The 21,137-nt window shown below is 40.2% G+C and overlaps 1 protein-coding gene across 1 annotated transcript in view; it reads right to left on the bottom strand.

The window, feature by feature from the left end:
* Positions 1-4,475: 4,475 nt before the first annotated feature.
* The window catches only part of TRABD (TraB domain containing), a 21,294-nt gene continuing 4,632 nt past the window's right edge, over positions 4,476-21,137 (bottom strand). The window contains exons 3-9 of the mRNA XM_009587809.1: positions 20,714-20,880; positions 19,593-19,733; positions 14,292-14,402; positions 12,721-12,860; positions 11,489-11,661; positions 7,906-8,017; positions 4,476-4,979 (exon numbers count right to left, since the gene is read on the bottom strand). Coding sequence (XP_009586104.1) covers positions 4,802-4,979; positions 7,906-8,017; positions 11,489-11,661; positions 12,721-12,860; positions 14,292-14,402; positions 19,593-19,733; positions 20,714-20,880 — 1,022 coding nt within the window. The 3' untranslated portion in view covers positions 4,476-4,801. The remainder of the gene's footprint in view (positions 4,980-7,905; positions 8,018-11,488; positions 11,662-12,720; positions 12,861-14,291; positions 14,403-19,592; positions 19,734-20,713; positions 20,881-21,137) is intronic.

The following is a 21,137-nucleotide window of genomic DNA, read 5'->3' as shown; positions in this document are numbered from 1 at the left end:
CTGTCGCCTCCCGGGAGTATAAAAAGCTTCATTTGCTCCCCGTTGGTAAGACTGCAGCTGGTGGAAGGCAAGCGACAAGGGAGGGGATAATTAGAGAACCTCCCATCAGCCTCTTCAGCTAGGACCTGCTCAACAGGACAGCTGCTTCAGCTATTCCCCGTCCCCCTTCACATACAAACAGACACAAAAGGCCTGCTGCTGTAGGGATGTGCACAGAGGTTGCGTTTTTTCACCTGAATTGTCAGTAGGCCGATTTCAGCTTTGTATCTTTGGAGCTACTTGTGTCCTGTGGTTGATGTCTTCCACGCACATTTCCACAGCCAACTGAAAGGGTGCAGCACCACAGTGAAGTCCGTCCATCAGTCAGAGCCAGAAAAGTGACATTCTCCTGCTAATACTTAAAAAACCCTAAAACTTGCAATAAAATCAGTCTCAAAACACTCAAGTCTAAAATTAAAGTTTATTTAGTTTTAGAAAGAAACAGGAAAATACGTACATGAGTATCTTAGAGTTACACAAGTGACAGCGCGTTGTTTCTTTTCCATGTGTAGTTCCCACTACTGCCTGGCACTTTGAGATAACTGGATGTATTTCTCAGTGCCTTTTGGACGTTTTACAACACACACACAGAAAAACAGCTTCCGGTGGAAATCTGGGCAATATTAATCCACCTCAAAAATCAGTTTTTTAATTTGGTTCAGTACTCAGTATAGGGAAGACACATCATAAACATGACCTAGGCCAGCAGTATTGCATGTAACGCTGGTGAACAACACAGTCCGAAAGCAGGCAGCTGCCTCCCGTGTGTGCGGGTGTGCAAACTGAGGCTGCCTGACTGAGCAGTGCCTGATAGCTCACGTGCTGTGCAGCAGGTCATCTGCCAGTCCCAGGGACACTATTTGACTACAGTATTTAAAATCTTTTTCTTCCATCTAAATGGCTTACCCAGCACTTCTTTGCAGACACAGTTCCAAGCGCAACCGAAGGGAACTTTGCCTGATCAAGGAAAACAGGACTGCACTTTGCTTCACACACATACAATCAAAAAGTATGGACCACTGACTGACAAAGTGTACAATCAGCAGACTATTCAGCTGGTACATTATCTGTATGGAATACAGCTTATCATATATACTTACTTTTGGTATGAATACAGGGTCTTTTTATTAATAGCTTTTTTTTTTTTTAAAAGTAATGGTCATATTGATTTACCTGGCTCGATTTGAAAGATTAAACTCTTTTTGCCACTAATTCAACATCTTTTCCACTTAACGGGTCTTTAATTCCCACGCAGAGGACAGCACTTTAAGCACAAGTGACTGTGCCTGATGTTAGGCCAGTGTTTGAGCACTTTGCTGGACTGGGACTAAGGCCATCAGCTCCTTGCACTACTGAGCACTGGAGAGACGTTAAAAGAAAAGCAACACCACCACAAAAAAGTCAACTCACCATGCCTAACTCTGGACTTTCAATTTAGGTACCCACATTGAGAAGCCAGTCTCCCTGCATGTTCAGTAGGGCAGGGAACCTCATCCTTCCCTCTCTTAACCGATTACATATGGTAGGTAGAGAAACTAGTTTCCTGACTTCAGCATTACATGCAGATGCCCCTCAGTGGGAGGTATTTACTCCAACTGATGTTCTTGTTCAGAAAAATGTGTTAGATGGTGAAATTATCATGTATCTAGTTAACTAGTGTTTGTTCTCAGTAAAAATCCTGATTAATATGGAAAATAAATGCTTTCGACAGAAATGGTGGTTAAAATATTTTATTTTTTATATCATAGAACATACTGCTGTTTACTTTAAATCACTTCAGAGTAAAGGCACACATTGTTAAAAATACTTCAAATTTACACCACATGTACAAATGCATAAAACAAATGTACATGTCACCAAAAAAATACAATATGGCTTCATAAGGTTGAGGTGGGGCTGGGACAATTCAACATATATTTAAATTTTACAGGATGCTGTTAACACTGAAAGGACTGACTAGAACAGAAAAGAATGGACGTAAACACTGATTATGTTACATAAACAGTACAACACATTGAATATACAACATTGAGCATTTGTGTATGGATTAATAGGATTGTTAGTTCTGCAAATTCATCAGGCTTTCCAGTGCCACTGAGTAAACAGTGCATGCATATGATCTGCCAGTTTGCAACAGTGGGAAGATAAATTGCAAATTCTCTGTCCACAAACAGGCTCCTTGAAGAATCTGCTGATATGCTTTGTAAAAGAAAGAGTGAAACAATAGACTTAAGGTATTAACTGGAGAGAAGAACTGAATAATGAACGGACAACTTACATGGTAATCACTTCTGGCTAAAAAGCATAAAACACTAAGTCTGCAAGAATGCTCCATGACAATCATTTAGCATTAGTCCCACCCAAGTTTAAGGCTCATATCTAAAATTTACCTTAGATTTGTTTTCCTTTGTGTAAAATTACCTGAGCACAGATATCAAAGATCTACAGAGCTTTTAAAAGATCTGCAGATACCTCAAAAATCTGTAGATAACTTAAAGCAAAACATCAATATATTGAATTCTACCAGCTAAAAATTCTTAAAAAAACAACCAACAAAACAATATTTTGGTAGGTCAGTAAAGCCAGGAGAATGAGCTTAAGCTTTTGCTTTCGTCTTTTAAAAATGTACATGAAATGTAATAGAATTATTCAAATAGGACTGCTTAATTGTAAACAATACATTAAACATTTTTAAAAAAACAATCGGGAATCAAAATTCAGGCAGTCACTCTAGTCTTCTATAAATTGTTTACAAATGCTGTTTTTCCTCTTGCTAGAGATGGCTGGTGGTTTCTTAAGCACTGATAGGTGGAAAATGAAAGGACCCGCCTCCACTGTATTCTATATTATCATTTACACTTTGTGTCCAAGAAGTGTGAATCGCTGCCATTCTCATTTGCTAAAGTTTATTCCCTGCACAACTGTAAGGCCCAGATCCAGAAAAGCACCTACCATCGTCTTAAGAGCTCTGCAGGATCAGGTTAGTTTTAATAGGTCTAAAGATAAACATGCACTTAAATGATTTGCTGCACTGGTACTCATAAAATTTTCAAAGTGCAAGGCAGAAAAGCATCAGGTTGCATGGACAGACCAGCTCCCAGCAAAGTCAATGCCATCACGGAGAGGAGCATTAGACGCTTAATTAAAAAAGCTTGAAAAAGACAACACTGCACAGAAGATACATGTACATACTTTCAGCAAACAATAGACTGTATGGGACGATTTCCAACACAAGGCTTTGGAAATACACTCTACTAAAAGCAGTTTGTTGATTTTATTGAACCAACTGAAAACAACAAAGAAACACAAAACACAACATCACCTTTTCCTCCTCCTGTCTCACACACTGGTTCCTATCTTTCATTCCCAAAAGAAATTAATACAGATAAAAACTTCACTTTAAGCGATTAGCAACTGTATATGAGCCTGAGGAGCAAATGGGACTCTTCCATTCAAATACATCAGGTTAAATAAAACTTTGATATGACAATTACAGTTATTTGTTTTGTTGAACTGGGACTAGCTGCTTGCAGAGGGCACTTTACAATCATTGACAATCCTGTATAAAGGGTACCAAAAAAATTCCTATGAAATATGAACCTGGGATAAAAAAAAAAAAAAAAAAAAAAAAAAGACCAATGATGGATGGTTGTCCTGGATAATTAAGAAAGAAAATCACAGTAGTTTGAAGTACCCATAATTCTATGTATAAATAGTGGGTAATCCAAATAAAATGCTACAACTAATTTGAAAAACTAAATTGAACACTGCTTTTCTATTAAATAGATTAAAATATTCATCCACTGAGAAATTACATTGATAAATAAAATATTTTCATGTATCAAAAGTGAGGGGCAGGTACTATCGATTCCAGACTTCTTGTCCCAATAATGAAAGGTCCGAGAAACAAAAGTAAATTGTACAGTAGTTCTAGTCTCTTAAATTTACAATACTGAATCCAGCAGGATTTGGCTAAATAATACAGTTTAAATAAGCTAATCTAAAGGAACAGTGTCCTGTAAACATCTGACACAAACCACATTGCATTCTTATGGTGTGGCTATACCTTCTCTATGCAGGAGAAAGACAATTCAACTGTTGGTGGTAACAAGGGACGCAATCTAAAGGCAACGTTCCTGTTCTTCAGTAAGGCTTGTAAAAAATTTGAGCAGTGTACGTATGACAGCCTGTACAATTCTGAAAATTTTGGAAAGCTCTTAAGTTTAAAAAAAGCCTAAATGTTTTAAGTATAAAACACACATTGAGAAGATGTCCTTCTAAATTATGTGTAAAAGTGTCTGGCACCAGAAACAACCACTAGGTATTACTATACCTAAGGAAAAAAAGCAAAGAATCACTCAAGATTCTTTGGAGCAGATGCAGCCAATTAGGTTACTTTGTGTTGTTCTGTTCCTCTGGAAAAGAAGTCATGAACATACACTCTTTAAGCTGTCTGTACTACATCATCAGTAATATATATTATATATACAGTATGCATATATATAATATATATTTGCGTACATATTTCTTTTACCTCAATCTGGAATCACGTGGTTTCATGCAACACACTTACCAGGAATCAAACCTATTCATTAGATCATAGCTGGTGTAACTTTAGTATCAAATATCGGTTCAGCGTTGCTCAGCATCAATCACCTCTGACTAGAATCCTCATCTCCCTCTTCTTTCAGTCCAGCTCACATATGTTGCCTCTATCACCCTTTTTCAGCCACCTTCCTCACATAGTACCTCCACTCGATGTTCAATGCTGAGACCTTATTTCTGTCAGCTTCTGAAGATAGCTCTGTGCTGCTGGCATCGAGAGAATAAACTGAACTGTCCTTTGACCTATTCGGTAGCAGCCATATCCCATCAGTCCAAAAACTGTTGCTTTTATGACAAATTTGAAAATCTTACTTGAAGCTGATGGAGGAGGCACACTGAAGCAAAAGATATAAAACAATGTTAACACCTGCATAGCTGGAAAGAACAGGCATTTTCCAATCAAAACAAGGATCTTTTCTCCCCTTCCCCCTTATAGTGCAGGAGACTTTCAGGTAACATATGTGTCATGAACAAACAATGTATTCTTTCATGTTCAAGGGCTACATCCAATTAAATAGTGACAACAACAATAAATAATAATAAAGCTTTTTCCACTTAGGTATGATGCCACTCTTAATGGCTAATGGACCTTGACTTGCTCATCACCCTATCAAAATAACTAAGACAACATCAAGACTTCTTGAAGAATACTAGCAGTTAATATTGTTTGTCGAACTGTTTATAATATTACTATGCATATCTCTGCGCAGAGACAAAAGTCAGAAGAACCACAGGACACAGCCTAAGTCCAACACCTGTACAGTCCACTCACTGTCATTCAGGGTAATGGAGGAAAACAGAGCTTGGATATTCTGGGTAACACGTGTTAGGGCCTGGTCAGGTTTGTGCGGCCAGAAGGGGCAAGTCTGGAGCCAGGCTAGCCCCTGCACAGATTCGGGGGGTGTTTCAGCAAGGTGAACCCCTGGATACCAGGCAGGCTTACCAGCCTAGCTGCAGCTCCCAGCATGAGCATGCGGAGGCCAAGCCCCTGCAGTGCTCTTGGCCTTCGGAGCTGCACAGAGGATAGCGCAGACAAATCAGAGAGGCTTTGCATGAAGCTGTCTCCAGTCTGGCAGGTATTGCTGGCTTTGAGATCTTTACAGAGCCACTTGGAAGTATCTGCACTGGCCACCTGGAACCAGGAGGGCAGAGGATAACAGGCACACCAGGTCTACCCCTGCCTTCAAGCAGTCTTATTAACTTAGCGTACGAAGCAAACAGTTAATATTACCTTCAAAACAAAGCTGGCTTTGAAAGCACAGCAACATGCACATGTAGCCCTGCACCTTCACTAACAGACTCTGCGGTACCTCAGCTGGCCCTGCACCCACAGCATGCCTACAGGGGACGGAGAGGTCTCTGCACATTGTTTCAAAAAATCCACAAGTTCTTACTTTTTATATGCAGAAAATGTTTCTAATGTATTCGGAAGCAATCAGTTACAGTAGTGCAAAAACATTATGGGCACACTCAAACCAGGTTAGATGCGCTGAGATTAGGATACAACTAGCCTGAGTTTAGATCCATGTGCTGAAACTAGGGCAAAGTTATAACTGGTAAGATTTTTGCATAGTAAGGGAATATACAGGAAGAGTTTTAAAAAAGCATACACACTGAACAAAGGATGGGATAAAGGCATCCCTTTACACCTTCTTACATGCTTCTCTGTCGCTTCTTGTCAATTCTAGTCCCTCAGCGCAATTGAAAAAAATCAATTCATAACAATCTGAAGCAAATAGTAAGGTCTGCTCAGAGTCAGGTTCAATGCATGAACTTAAAAATTGGAAGTCTGAGAAATGTATATGTTTCTATCCACATGATTTCCAAAATCACTTTGCAACTTGTAAAACCTAACTAAATACCTGTAAAAGTCTTAAAACCTTCTCACTTTAGAGAGGTGACAACCACTAACAGACAAAACACCCCCGTAACTCTGCTCTGCAACTGCAGTGCAACAGCATGAGAGGTAAAAAAGTTTAACGAGAAATGAATCTCAAATATAGTAATATTATGAACGTCATTTGCTTCGTATTACTTTAGAAAGTCAAGTTAATGCAATATTAATGTCTTATGAAAGATACTGGTAATGGTTCCACTTAGTTATGGCACTGGCACGGTAAAGACAATCAAGTCAAAGAGCCTAAACTTCGATGAAAAAGACCCTCTATGTAAACTTGAAGACACATAGTCAGGCTTTCAGCTATTCAGTTCTGTAATGTCAATGATGCAACCAACATCAACCATACAATTATATGGATTTGGGCAACCTCATTTCACAGCTTATTTGCGAGGGTGCAGAGGAACATGGACATCTAGTTTGTGACTCCAGGCGAGGCTTAGCCTTGAAAAAGTCTTATTTCGGTACATTGCATTCTTGGATCCAGACACCAAAAATCTCTCTAAATCGTATTTTAGATGCCTAAATACACCATTAAGGTGAGGCACGGTCTCTTCTGTTTTTCAGAGCCTCTGAAGAGATGGGCAAGGTGCTTACATAAGCACAGTAAACAGATGTGAGAAGATAAAGTGCCAATATTTGAAAGGCTCTATTATCGTAAACCACGGCAGACCAGTACTACCAGGTCGTACTATAATTCCTCCTACATTTCTAAAGTCCTGACCTTTGTGGCTTTATAGGATACATATAGTCTGAATATTTCGGTTCTTAAATTCCTTCTTTACAAAGCACATACATCTATTTTAGTAGGTACTTCGGAGCAAGAGTTCACCACATACGTGGCTTACATCAGCCCATATTTAGGTATACACATTAAAACGTTATTACTTATATATATACACAGTTAAAAATAGGAGATGAGCAACTGTGATAGTAAGCTTGCCAGAGCTGGCAATGTCCTGACACAACAAAAGCTTTGAATCCAACAGTTTATATTTACCTAAGCTAGACTGGAAGCCTGGTTTTGTTTTCACCATCTTCTACAGCCCTCATTTGAATTCTTGTTTTAAAGGCCTTAAATGTGGATCAATGAATTTTCTTTCTAGACAAGGGCATCTTCTCATCTCTACTTCCCTCGATATCCAACTATTTACTTTTTTTCCTTTGATATTTTCTTTTCCTTTGCTGTAAGCAAGTCTGCAAGCACTGCACAGCAAGTCAGTGAGCTGACAGGGCAGGGATGACAGTAGTGATGTTTCTTCAAGCTGTGACAAACAACCAAAAAAACCCCAAACAAACCAATTATTGCTGTCTTTTAGCAAGAGACACTGTTACGTCAACACATAGGAAAGGATGACTGTTACCTCATTATTTGCTGGATGTTTAAGTCAGAGTTCCAGTTCTTTTCAATTCCAGGTACATGACCCATCCCAACAACACCAACTACAACAGCTGGGATATATTTTCTAGGTTCAGCTAAGAAAGAGAAATAGAGAGAAAGGAACACATCGGTAAAAGAACTAATTTCAAGCTATAAATAAATAGGTAATGTGTGAGATTACAAAACTGAATTTTCCAAGAGGAAGGGACTCTTACTACTAGATATTAAAACTCTGTTACATACTAAAAGTTAATACTCATGTCACCTACTGTCTCTTATTTTGAAAGTCTGAAAAAAATCAGCAGAGTTTCTGGATTTTCAGGAAATGTTTGTTTCAGTAAACAGACCTGGCCAGGGCTCATACTCCAGCCTCTGGGTGAGGCTCAGCAGATGCAAGCTAAATTAATTTCCTTCCTTCCCTGTGTGGGTCATGTTTCTGTACTGCTTATCAGGAACAGCCCTGGTCTTTGCTGTCTCCTGAACAGAGCGCTTTCTCCACCACTTTGGACAGGGGCTACGAAGCAGAACGAACAATCGGAGAACAGCACTTGAGACCACACCTGCCCCTGTTAAGTTTACTGTTACAGACCTGGCCTCGACAAGTAACAGCAAAACCCATACCATTCCTGTGCAGCAGCTAGCCAGTCACCATTAGACCACTGCAACACATGCCAGCTCTCACCCTCACCTCACCATCCAAATTCCACAATACCCAGTGGAAGCTAAAATGTTGTTCCTGAAAGTTTTGGGATTACCTCTCCCCCAGTGAAAAAATGCCACCACACCATGATAAAAATAATTCACAGAAAACTTTCTAATAGCAATCAGGCTGCTTTCCTATGGGGAAAATTATACAGAAATATAATACAGAAATATAAAATGTGAGTAAGTTCCACTGTCTTGCTTTAAATATCCACCCTTGATTTTTCCAGGAATAAGTAAAAGAGTTTGAAAAGTAGCACCTCCCCCCAGCCCTGAAATGAAACAAATCTGTATTGAAAACACCAGAACTATTATACACGTTTTCAAAATTGTTTCTTTGGACTTGCCTTTTCCCAGCCTATTCTAGGGTTGCTCTAAATCAGAGCTGCAACTACAACAGAGGTAGAGCACAGCACCTCAGCAGAATGGGCTGTCCACAGCACGTCACATCCGCTCCAACCTCCACCCTATGTTCCTGTCCGCTTTGGGGCAGGATTCAAAAATGACACCAGTAATGTTTAAAGCCTTGCCTGAAACTTAGTCCTGGAAGAAACTTTTATCCCTTTCTCAGAATATTTTGTGTGGAGTAAAGATCGAATGAAAAACTAAATGTGAAAGTTTCATTTGCAAGCTCTTTGGAAGAGTTCACCCAGACAAATAGTCAGACGAAGGCTAGGAACAAATCAGACCTAGTTTAGGAATATACCAGACCAAAACTGATGAGTGGCGTTCCTCATGGGTTGGTATTGGGACCAGCACTGTTTAACATTTTTGTCGGCAACATGGACAGGATTGAGTGCACCCTCAACAAGTCTGCCGACGACACCAAGCTGCGTGGTGCGGTTGACATGCTGGAGGGAAGGGATGCCATCCAGAGGGACCTTGACAAGCTTGAGAGGTGGGTCGTGTGAACCTCATGAGGTTCAACAAGGCCAAGTGCAAGGTCCTGCACCTGGGTTGGGGCAATCCCAAACACAAATACAGGCTGGGCAGAGAACGGACTGAGAGCAGCCCTGAGGAAAAGGACTTGGAGGTGTTGATTGATTAAAAGTTGGACATGAGCCAGCAATGTGCGCTCACAGCCCAGAAGGCCAACCGTATACTGGGCTGCATCAAAAGAAGCTTGGCCAGCAGGCTGAGGGAAGTGATTCTGCCCCTCTACTCTGCACTGGTGAGACCCCACCTGCAGTACTGCATCCAACGCTGGGGCCCCCCAACATAAGGACATGGACCTGTTGGAGCAAGTCCAGAAGAGGGCCACGAAGATGATCAGAGGGCTGGAGCACCTCTCCTATGAAGACAAGCTGAGAGAGTTGGGGTTGTTCAGCCTGGAGAAGTCTTCCAGTACCTGAAAGGGGCCTACAGGAAAGCTAGAGAGGGACTTTTTACAAGGGCATGTTGTGATAGGACAAGGTATAATGGCTTTAAACTGAGAGAGATAGATTTAGATTAGATATAAGGAATAAATTCTTCACTATGAGGGTGGTCAGACACTGGAACAGGTTGCCCAGAGAACTTGTGGATGCCCAACCCTGGAAGTGTTCAAGGGTAGGTTGGATGGGACTTTAACCAACCTGGTTGAGTGGAAGGTGTCCCTGCCCATGGCAGAGGGGGGGTTGGAACTAGATGATCTTTAAGGTCCCTTCCAACCCAAACCATTCTATGATTCTATGAAAAGTACATTTGAGTCCTGCAAAGAGTGTCCAGGAATTTCCCCTTACTATGTCCCTACAATAGCAAATGATTTGGACAACAGTGATTTCTGCCCTATTTCTGCTCATTTGAATTGTGGTGTTTTGTATTTTACTTATTTTACTATGAATCTTAAGTATATAGTTTTCCTTTTTTTTTTTTTTAAACTTTTTGCCACTTGTGAGCATGAATGCATAGAACAGATTATATGTATATAATACAAATGCACAGCTTCTCTGTGCATACAAACGCAAAACTGTCTCTGGCATTGTCTCTTGTTAACTAAGAGACTGAGACACATGACTATCAGTCAGGTAGTCCCTCACATTCTTGTCTTTTATGGTCCCATCTTCTATTTTAAGTCCTTCATAATGCATATAAACCCCTTCCCGTTTCATAGGCATTCACTAAACCAGTGATCCAGAGACTGAGCTTTTAAGAAGGTAAATTTAAAGCGGGGTGGGGGGAGAGCAGGGGAATTGCTAAACAATTCCTCTTGTGGCTCATGACCCAGCCAGGACCAACAATAAAACTAAATTTCCAGCGTGCTCTTTGGACCAAGAAACTGTATGCATCTGTGCCTCTTTCAGCCATATCAACTGAGCTAACAGAAAATACTGTGTGTTTAGACAAATTTTATGAAGGCAGCATTGAGGTAAGATTAGGCAAGGGAGATAAAAGAACACAAGTGCAACCCCCTCACTATTTTTTCCAATCACAAGACAGTCTGCATTGAAGTGACTACAAACAGTATCTTAAGACAGCAAATAAGAGGTAACCCGTACCTCAGTATGCTTATATATAGGAAAGGCATGCAGATCACATACAGCAGCAAAATACTTCCAAAGGCTAGAGAAATGCAATATTCTGTATGCTTATACCTTGCTGACACATGAAGAGTCACACATGTTTCAAGCAAGAAATGTGTTCCTGAGCAGCTAGTGATGACAATTTGGTGAGGTAACAAGGTGGAAGTGAGATATTCTTTACTTCTATAGGTGATTGCAACAGAAGAGTAATATCCCTTTTTAATTTTAAGCACTGTAATCTTACGTGACATGTGGCACACATGAATAGAACAGAACATCCCAGATTTCCTGAGAAGAACCGAACGTTGGACTAGTACAAAAAGAACACTTTGCTGGTTATGATATCTGCTTTAAAACAATTACTTTCTGAAGCTTGAGGTAGTTCTATCTGCTTTGCTGCTTGCTTCAGCATGTAGGTCAAGTAAATATCTCGTTCCGAGACAATCGTTCGATGAAGATCAGGAAATTCTCCAATCATTTCTGCCATCATCTGCTCCAGTAAATCCTTCTGTTTGCATTTCTCCACATCATCTTTACTGAAAGAAAGATAAGTTTTCTCACTATCTGTAACGCTTTTAAAGCCCAATGCAGACAAACCAATGAATAAAAACAATTGGGTATTATATACATCATTCACATAAACCCACACTCTACAGTTCTCCTCCCCCAGTTCTCCTCTTCAAAAGCAAAAGAAACTCCCTAAACCTGTAAAACTGGATACCTAACAATGCCTCTACAGTGAGGGAAAGGGAAAGAAGAGGGGTCACTTGCCTCTAGGCAGTACAACTGGATTTTCACCCTTCCCAGTTCAAAAGCTGACAACTCAACTGAGCAAAAGCACTAGGGCTTCAAAGGAAATAGTTATCATGGTGCCCCACTTTCAGTGTATATTAATAAGCTTGGAAAAGGCAACACAGAGCACTCCTGAGGAAGCAGATCTGATCACTGAACACACAGAGGCTCTATTTAAGGAACATGAAAAAGCACACTGTAAGGCACAGTCTGAGGGGATGGAAAGAGTTCTGCAGGTTGCTAGTGTCAATCACAGGTCTTCAGCAGGGAAGTCAAAGTTATAAATCAATTCCCTGAACAGAAGAATAGGAAATGGGCAGGAAATAAACAAATAAAAGCTGCAGGAGTAGATGTAATGAGCTTTTATATTTTTTATAGATGCTGCTAACCTTCTGTTTGCACCCACAGCTGTGGTACAGTCACAGTTTGTGGCAATAGAATCATCTGGTTTTGCATCACTGTCTACTGAAGAATGATGCCAAACATGCTTTCTTTAGTTTCCAAGATCAAAAGAACACTACAAATGTCAACAGGGACAACCAAAACGAGAAATGCATTGCTAGCTTTCAACAGATCACAGAAAAGCTATCAGACTGACACAAATTTGATGCTGAACTATTACTCCATTTTCTGTAAAACCACATGTTGATGGCTGGGTGCACAATATCCCCCTTCCCCCAGCAACTTCCCAATTATAAACACCTTTCCTTTTCAACCCCTACCCAGAGTTCCAGCTCATACTAAAGTTAAACTGAAGAATTGAACAATTCACCCCGATAAACATATGGGATGCTTATTCATACCTGATTGGGTCAGATAAGAAGCAAAGGCCCCAGGCAAGCTTGACTTTTTGCCAGAAAGAAAGTGCAGCAATTGCTCTCTTAAATGTAACAGGGATAGGTCGATCTCCAAGATGGAATTTACAGAAAGGTACTTTACTGGCCTGAAAGAGAAGACACAAATCACTAGTCAACATTTCATACTGCAGCACAGTACATCCTTATTAAGAGAATGTTTGTTTTATTGTGTTATACAAGGTATCTTAAAAAAGAGCAAGTAGTGTCATACTTCAACATCAAAAAAAAATTTTTGCTTTGCAGTAAATAAAATTGCCAAAATACTACTTTATAAAGGAATATATCAGCTATAAGATGCAGTAGGCATTACAGTAAAAACATTAAGTTGTAATGCCACCCTCTTCAGGTTACTTTTACCTAAGCAGAAAACTCCTGCTTATGACTACTTGAAGTGAACAGATGGGGCTCAATATTTATCTGGGTCTGAATAAAGTCTAAAGTGAAACAACTGTGGTCATTTTGCTTTTATGTAGGATTTGTCAGAATCACTAACTTATCAGTTTGTCATGGTAAAATATATTCAAGCAGCAGCTTATGAAACAAGAACTGATGCCAGATACCACACGACGATGTGAGGTGAGACTTTGCTGTAGCTTAGACTGACAAATTTGAGCACAGTACAGAATTCTCAGAAAATTCTTTCCTATGCATACCTGTTTAAAAATTTCAAACCACCACTTTAGAACAGGACAGAGCTAATATATTTTTTTTTTTTCTTTCCCATTTAAAATGGGAAACATTTTAAATGTTTCACTCTGGTCTGGAATGCTCAGGAAAAAAACCTTGAAACAGTTCTCTCTTTATTAAGGATAAATACACCTAATTATTCCAGATTCACAGCTATTTTATCTCAGATTTCCTCACTAGTACCCAATTTACATAAAAACAGCAAGATACATTCTGCAAGGCGGATATATACAGTAAAAATAGTGTCTCAGTATTCCCAGACAAAAAAAAAAAAGAGTAGCTGTGATACAGAAGTAGTCCAGCTACTATTTACTTCCCAGTATCACAGCTGGCAGTAGTACAAAAGAGAATGTTAAAAGATCAGATAGGACTAACAGACCAGTCAGCTATTCCACTTCCCCAAACAATCTTTCTAGATGAGTATGTTAGACCTCATTAATGCTTTAGAGTTGGTTTTCATAGCCTGAAACCCTGACAGCACCAACAGTGGGACCAGGATCCATATCCAGAATTAAAAAACGATTATTTAACAGGAACAAAATAAATAAATTATTAATTAAATGAAAACAAATGCCATCAGAAATATAATCAGGAAAACCCCTTATCATTTGAAGCCTTTTTGGAGTTGCTTTCATGCCACTTAGGGCTACAAACCTCTGTACTTTCGAGTATACTTTGAAGCCGAAGCCGATTCTTACTACTTCACAGACTTCAGCACAAGTGTGGTCAGAGTGCTCTTTTCTACTCACTAACAAATGGGTTTATTTGTTTCGACTCTGGGAGCAAAAGGCCAGTAATTTGATCTCAGAAAAACCATTTCAAGTTCGCACCTCTTTGAAAGCCTCCCTGAATTCTCCTCCTGGGGCCATTCCCAGCTGTTCTGTGATGTGAGCAGAAACCTTCAGAAGCAGCATTTGCATCAATCCAGACATGACTCCATTCTGGCGGAAGAGGGAGAAAAACATTTAAAAAAAAAGAAAAATCAATAAGCTGTTGATTCTCAGAAGAAGAATGCACTGTTAACAGTCATGAAGAAAACATTAACTATCTTAATGAAGAAGCAGCACGGAAGCTACCTTTTGGAGCAAATTCAATCTGATCAATACAGCTCTTTTGTTTCAGTTTGTATCAGTTGTGAAGTAGCTTTTCACTTCAATGTGTAGCCAAAGTATTCTCCCTTTCAACAAAAATGTATGGCAGAGTTAAGAAAAGAAAGGAAGGCAGCCAGACTTACTTCAGTCTATATTTACTCCACCTGCTTGAAGAAAGCGTCTGAATAACTGAATGGTAAAACAGCTCGTACTGTGCATTTAATTTTTCTTGATCTATCTGGTTACAAAAAAAAAAGGGACCACAAGAGTATATTCCATTGAATGTGCAGTGAACACCACATTATAGAGATACTGAAAGGGATACAGCTAGTGGTCTAATCATAAACACTTCCAGAGTCCTGGGAAACACTAGGCTGGGAACTGGTTAGGTTAACAGACACAGAAACAGAGAATCTAGCATTGTGCAAGAAATTGCTGTGCATGACTTCAGCACATAAGACCTTAGAAAAGGCCTCACAGTCCCGAGTATGACTCACCCCCACAAGCTGACTGAAGGCCCCTCCTTGCAGAGTCTATTACTTTTTGAACAGAAACCTAGAATCAAGATTCTTCTTTTTAAAAAGAAAAAAATTCTCCTATATATACTAATGCAAAATTTCCCTTCCCTATCCTTTTACAAAAAGAATGAAAAAACATCTCAAACAAATGCATTCAGAGTTGTTCCTTCTGTCCATCTCTGGCTGTCCTCAACCAGTTATTTTTACGACTAAGACTCAGTGGCTGAGTGTCACCTGTCCCCAAATGTAACCTGTACCTTGGTTATGCATCTCCTCCAATTTGGCATCAGTCCATACTCCTACCAAAAGGCATTCCCCCTTCCCTTACCAAAGATTAATTTCTTGCTACATCACCAGCTTTGCACAACTGAAGATGAGGTTACATGGGATAGCTTGAGTTAATATAACTGCTTGAAGTTACCAGAGGAAGGTCCTGGTCTCCATTCCTTGCCCCCAGGGCCATGCTCAAATGACCCACCCTGTGCCAGATCTGATGCTTGTGTGACCTCTCCAAAGGCTGAAGGCAGTTTCTGCAGTTAAGTGGACTTGAGTCACTGAGGACCAGAACTGGCAAAAGAGAGGGGCTATTTTCAATGCTTTATCATGCTACAAACTAGCAAGCATGGCAGAAAGACAGTGCTGGACTCCTGGGGAGAGACGAGGAAGAAAGAGGGCAGTGAGAAAAAGGGTTTTCAGCATCCTTGAGATCCAGTTCAAAAGCCTGAGGGACAAGGGTTTCCAGAAGTTCAGAAAAGATGCCCACAAAGAAAAGAAAACGAGGATAATGCAGCCTGAGGTTATTTGCTGGCTGATCTCTCCTTCAGGATATTTGAAGTTGCATTTTTACACTATGACAGAAAGATTCATCCTGCTGGCTAGCAGAGGGATCTGGCTAGCATCGCTGAAGTGTGTCCGAGTCATTTGTGCTCTTAACCTGCATGAAACTCAGTGCCTGCCATATTTGCTCAGTATCAAGGAGATAAAAGGTGACAAGCAGCCGCATGTAGCCGCAACCAGCAACAACTGGCCAGCCAGAAAGTGCTGGGGAATAAAGAGCAAAATGTATGAAAAACGATGGGAGCAAAACAGTAAAAGAGGTTATTATCAATACCAGATTATTTAATATCAGACAAAGGAAAGCTGACCAGAAAATAACATTAAATCCTGAGTGGCTGGCAATAATTTCACAGGTTAGATGCAACAGTCATAAGCACAAAGCAATGCACAAGTAGAAAGAATCTTAACTGCACAGGCAGAGGGATGCAGACCTATTAGCACACAGGAGAGAGAAAGCAAAATACTGATTTTATCAGCCCAGTGTTCAACAGCAGTCATAATGCAAGAAGAGTGAGTGGGATTACCAAGGAAAGGAACAAAATAGAAACATCAATGCGCTGCTGTACAATCGTGAGCAGACTCCCATCTTGAAAACAAGATACTTGAACTAGAAAATGTGCAAAGAAATGCCAAACATATGAGAAGAGATTAAACATATTATATGCTCATGAGGCTTGGGAAAGGATGACTGAGGAAGATACGCTCTATCGGACACCACGACTAGCACGGAGACAGTGAAAAGGACAGGAAGAGAGAGGAATACCCAGGTAAAGTATGACTGCAGGTTCAAATGCCTTTCCCCAGGCATCTGTTATTGGCAGCTGCCAGAGGGCTTCTGAAGCAGATAAATCTTCCACCGGACTCAGCACAGAAACACTTAAACTACGTGTGGGAACACAATCTAAGGAGCGGGCCTTGGGGCTACTCTTCAACTGTGTAACAAGTCACAGATCCAGCACTAACTGCAGAACTGCAGGCAGAAACAAACGGTTTGTATTTTAGTCCTCTGGATTTCTTCTTTTCAAAACGTTAATTCCCATGGACACAGCCCGGTGCAAACACAGCCTTGTCACCTGGAGCCTGGAACTGGAGTTCCCTACTGCTGCAAGCACACTGGAGGTTAGACTTTAAAGTGAAGCTAGCAAGTGACAGCAACCTGCTCCTTTCCATATGGATGTACCTGTCTTCTACCAATTAACATTATATCCATCTTATTTAACAGGACAATCCTGTAGGTTACCTAAACATGGAGGCCTGTATTACACAGTGCAAAATGAGAGCTTTTTCACTGGCCAGAAGCATTAAAAAAAAAAACAACATTACAATATATTCCCGCACAGGTAACCTCAGCTTAAAGGACTAGGTTAAAAAAGTGAGATTGAGCTAAAATTTTGCTGCCACCAGCTCACTTTCTCTTTTGCCCCAGAACAAGGTTTCTCAATTCCTCTCTGTGTCAGGACTAGCAATCATGCAGCCATGTAGCGACATGATGCAGCTAAAAAGCAACCCCTGTTCAGACTGCCACGTGGCCATGGACACAGAAGGGACAGTGGAAACAGGAAATCAGGGGAGAAGATAAAACAAAACTTGTCTTACCAGTTTGGTTTAAGCCATCTGTTACTGTGCAGCTTCAGGTAATCTGCATCTGAGCCAGATACCAGTTGCACTGTGTTGCTTTGCTTAATGGAAAGCAAACAGGTAGTTCTCTGCAAACAGCTGTAAGGGTTTTGAAATTCAAGGAGGGGCTGGAGGAGGGCTGTTTTTAACCTGCAACAGTTGCTTGATAAGCTGTGAATACCAGTGACACATTGCAAGTGTGTAATAGTTTCGTATTAAAACTCTGCTCAGTTTCCAACTTCAATTAAGAGCAATGAAATGCAATTTTACTGCTTAAGATTTATACAAGTGATTATAAGAAGTTTTCTTTTCCTAATTTGATAAAAGTTATAAGCAGCTTTGACTTTTGGTGTTAACTTTTGGGCCCGAATGCACATTTCAGTGCGAGGGGACAACTGAAGCATGACTGAGCAACTTACCAACTGGTTTGATTTTTACTAGAGAAAAACAAAGACACTATAGTTTAGCATGAGACAGTTGGACTGTTTTTCCTGGTTTTCCCTATATAACCCATGCTGCTACTGAATCAAAGGGGGAAGGTTGGGTTTTTTTTGGTTGAGACTACTGATGGAGAAATGTATTATTTAAAAGGCACATTGTCCAACTTTTATTATTTGCTTTATTCCTGGTGACAAAGGAGACTAAGATTGAGCTGTAACAATAGGAAGGATCTTTGTATTATTCTCTGGCTTTGGAGCGAACACAATTTGTGTTTCCTACTGTCTGCACACAAGATCACTTCAAGCCCTGGGAGGAGGTGCTAATTACAAAGCTGCTAACACGAATTTAGATCACAGAGAAAGTCTGCTATTTTATTTTCATTGTCCTTTTCCTTTTAACATAGAAGCACAGCAAAAACTGTTGCATTTAGCTTTGATATTAAAAAAAAGGCTTCTGTGCCTGTTTATGAGGTCAGAAGACCCCCAGCTATGCTGCTCTAGTTGTTGTGAACATGCATTCTTTTGGCTACATGCATCAGAACAATCCACCTTACCTAAAATAAACAGATGGATGCAGTAATTTCATGCAATATGCAAGTGTTTTGCAATGTTCTTTCCTTTGATAGGACAGAAATAAAGAAAACAGGAAAGACACATTATTGCCTAACTCTACAAGTCAGAAAGCCTGCACTAAGACATTATGTGCACGCCTGCGCACACACACACGTAGACTAGGCCCTAGCCAGTGCAAGTGCTTCTGCATGGATGCAGGTTATATTCTTAGGAGGGGTGCAACCCTGGAAATTCCCCAATTGCATCAATAAAACAATTCCAATATATCATTACCACAAAACCAAAATAACAATCTATGAATTCGTTCATTCAGCTGGACACTGGGAACTCTTTTTACTACTGACCACATACTGCCATTCTAATCAAATGTCCTGTCATTTTTAAGTCAACTTTGTGCTGTTTCACTGTGCCTAGCTTAAAATTACTTAAATACAAGCTAACTGGGTGAAACTGAAAAAATACAGGACAACACTTGTTTCGCGCACACATCACAGACAGTGTCAAACTGCCAGATTAGTTATAATTTGAATAGAATCCCACAATTTTCAGCCCAGATTTTTCAAAAACCTCCCTTAAGGCCCACTGTCAATGAGAAACTACTCAAAAGATAAGTGGATGGGAATTAAAAAGAAAGAGCAACACACTAGGATGAAGAAGGAATGCAACTAAACAGACCACGGCAGACAACACCAAAATTAAGTGTTCCTTAAATAGCTGTCATAAATATGATTATTATTCCTGCAATCTGCACCTGTAAGTGTATTAGTGGAGCATTACAATTACAAAGTTAAATTTGTATCCTGCAAATGGAGCAACTGTTTAACCCGGGAGGATTCCTGCCTAGGTCAACAACTGCCCAAACAATCCTGTTGTGGAACAGAAGCCCTCAATACTCCAGCTGAAAACAAAATACCAAACCTAACTTAGCCACTGTAATGGTACTCTCACCTAGGTGAACAGTATTAGGTTCCCAGCTGGTGGGAAGGCTGGTTTTGGTTGTAACTTGACAAATTGCTCTTGACAGAAACCTTTAATTCTCACTGTGGGAATCATACCTGCTTTATAGCTTGCTGAAGTTTTTCCAGATTTATTTCTTTGGCTTCCTTTAGTAATGTCTTTTCATCCATTTTTAACATAGAAACTCTGTACTGGCATAGTTCCACCACAACTACATCAGGCTGTACTTCTTGTATTGTCTGAAAAACATGAGTTTATTTACACCAGTTTAGGAAGGATTAAACAGAAATGCAGCCAATATCGATACTTTCAAGAGAAAAGGGACTTAAAAGCACATTCTAGCAATCATTTTCAATTAGAAGAACAGTGGAAGAGTAAACAAGACTTCTCCAAACAGCTATGTATTGAGAAAAACATTAAGGAAGATGACAGTGAAATGCTTTAGCTACTGAATGCTTTGGGACAGGAAGATGGAGAACAAATTGTGCGGGGGAGGAACTTGATGTTAAACTTTTCACATTCACAAAGTTCCTTTGACCGTACTCTGCGACCATTTGCAATCTGAGTTAGAATAAGCTTTCTAAGAACCAGGGTTGATGATTCTGGCACAAGATTCCTCCCCCTCTAGCTCCTGGAGAATAAAGCCACTCTAAACTGCAGACTTTGCATGAGGTACAGTATGAAATAATTCCTACTTTCACTAGAGCTTCGGACCTATTTGTATCTTGTATTCCATTTGCAAGTTTGGGGCACCATGGTTTTACAGCTCAGTATTACACACCTTGGGCACAGAGAAGCTGTAAACTGCAGTTTTGTTCTAGGCTTCACATCTTCTCAGCATGTCCCCATCACTGTGAGTATGCAACAACCACAGTACGCACTGTCGGTGTGACATGATGCTTTATCGTGACAGGCAGGGTAAGCTTCACTAGTGAGACTTCTAATTTCAACACTGGCACTATCTACATTTGTTGTTTAAGGGCAAATAAAAGTATTTGTGATGGGAGAGCAATGTATTGCATCAAAAAATTACTAAGATAATATGGCTGCCTCTCAGTTCATCCTACAGTGCTGTTAGCCCTCCAACAGTCAAGTTGAGAAAAACAGAGTCTGGAGGTTATAGCACAGAACCAAGCCAGAGAGCTGGACTTCACTCTACTTATTGTTAAGTTGACAACATCATAAACATGCTGCTGAAGGACTTCCACTTAGTCTTTACCTTCACTACATCCTTTTTGCTGCTGTCACTGAAGTGGGCTGTTCCAACCACATATACTTTAGAACCATCCTCTGTGTCAAGCTCAGTCACAGTGCTTGGTAAATTAGGTTTTTTCTGCCTCTTCTTCATCTTCATCTCCAAAAGAATTTTAAATGCATCTGCATCAGCTATAAACATAAAGAAAAATAGAAAAGAAAAGCACACATGACTCTAAAGTGCAGCTAAGTAAAACAGAAAATAAAAATGTCACCACTAGACAGCAGAGCAGAGCTAAAAGGCCATTGATTTACCACTGTAATCTTACATTCAATTCTGAGGCTACATCATTGAGAGTGCCACCACTGGAGAGGCTGCCTCCAAGCATGGGTCTCAGTCCAGGTTTCCTACCCTGTGGACACTGGGACAGGTTGTCCATGCAGTTCAG

Source organism: Fulmarus glacialis, unplaced genomic scaffold, assembly GCF_000690835.1.
Source record: "Fulmarus glacialis isolate BGI_N327 unplaced genomic scaffold, ASM69083v1 scaffold6671, whole genome shotgun sequence".
Lineage (NCBI taxonomy): Eukaryota > Metazoa > Chordata > Aves > Procellariiformes > Procellariidae > Fulmarus > Fulmarus glacialis.
This window is presented reverse-complemented; position numbering and strand designations above follow the sequence as displayed.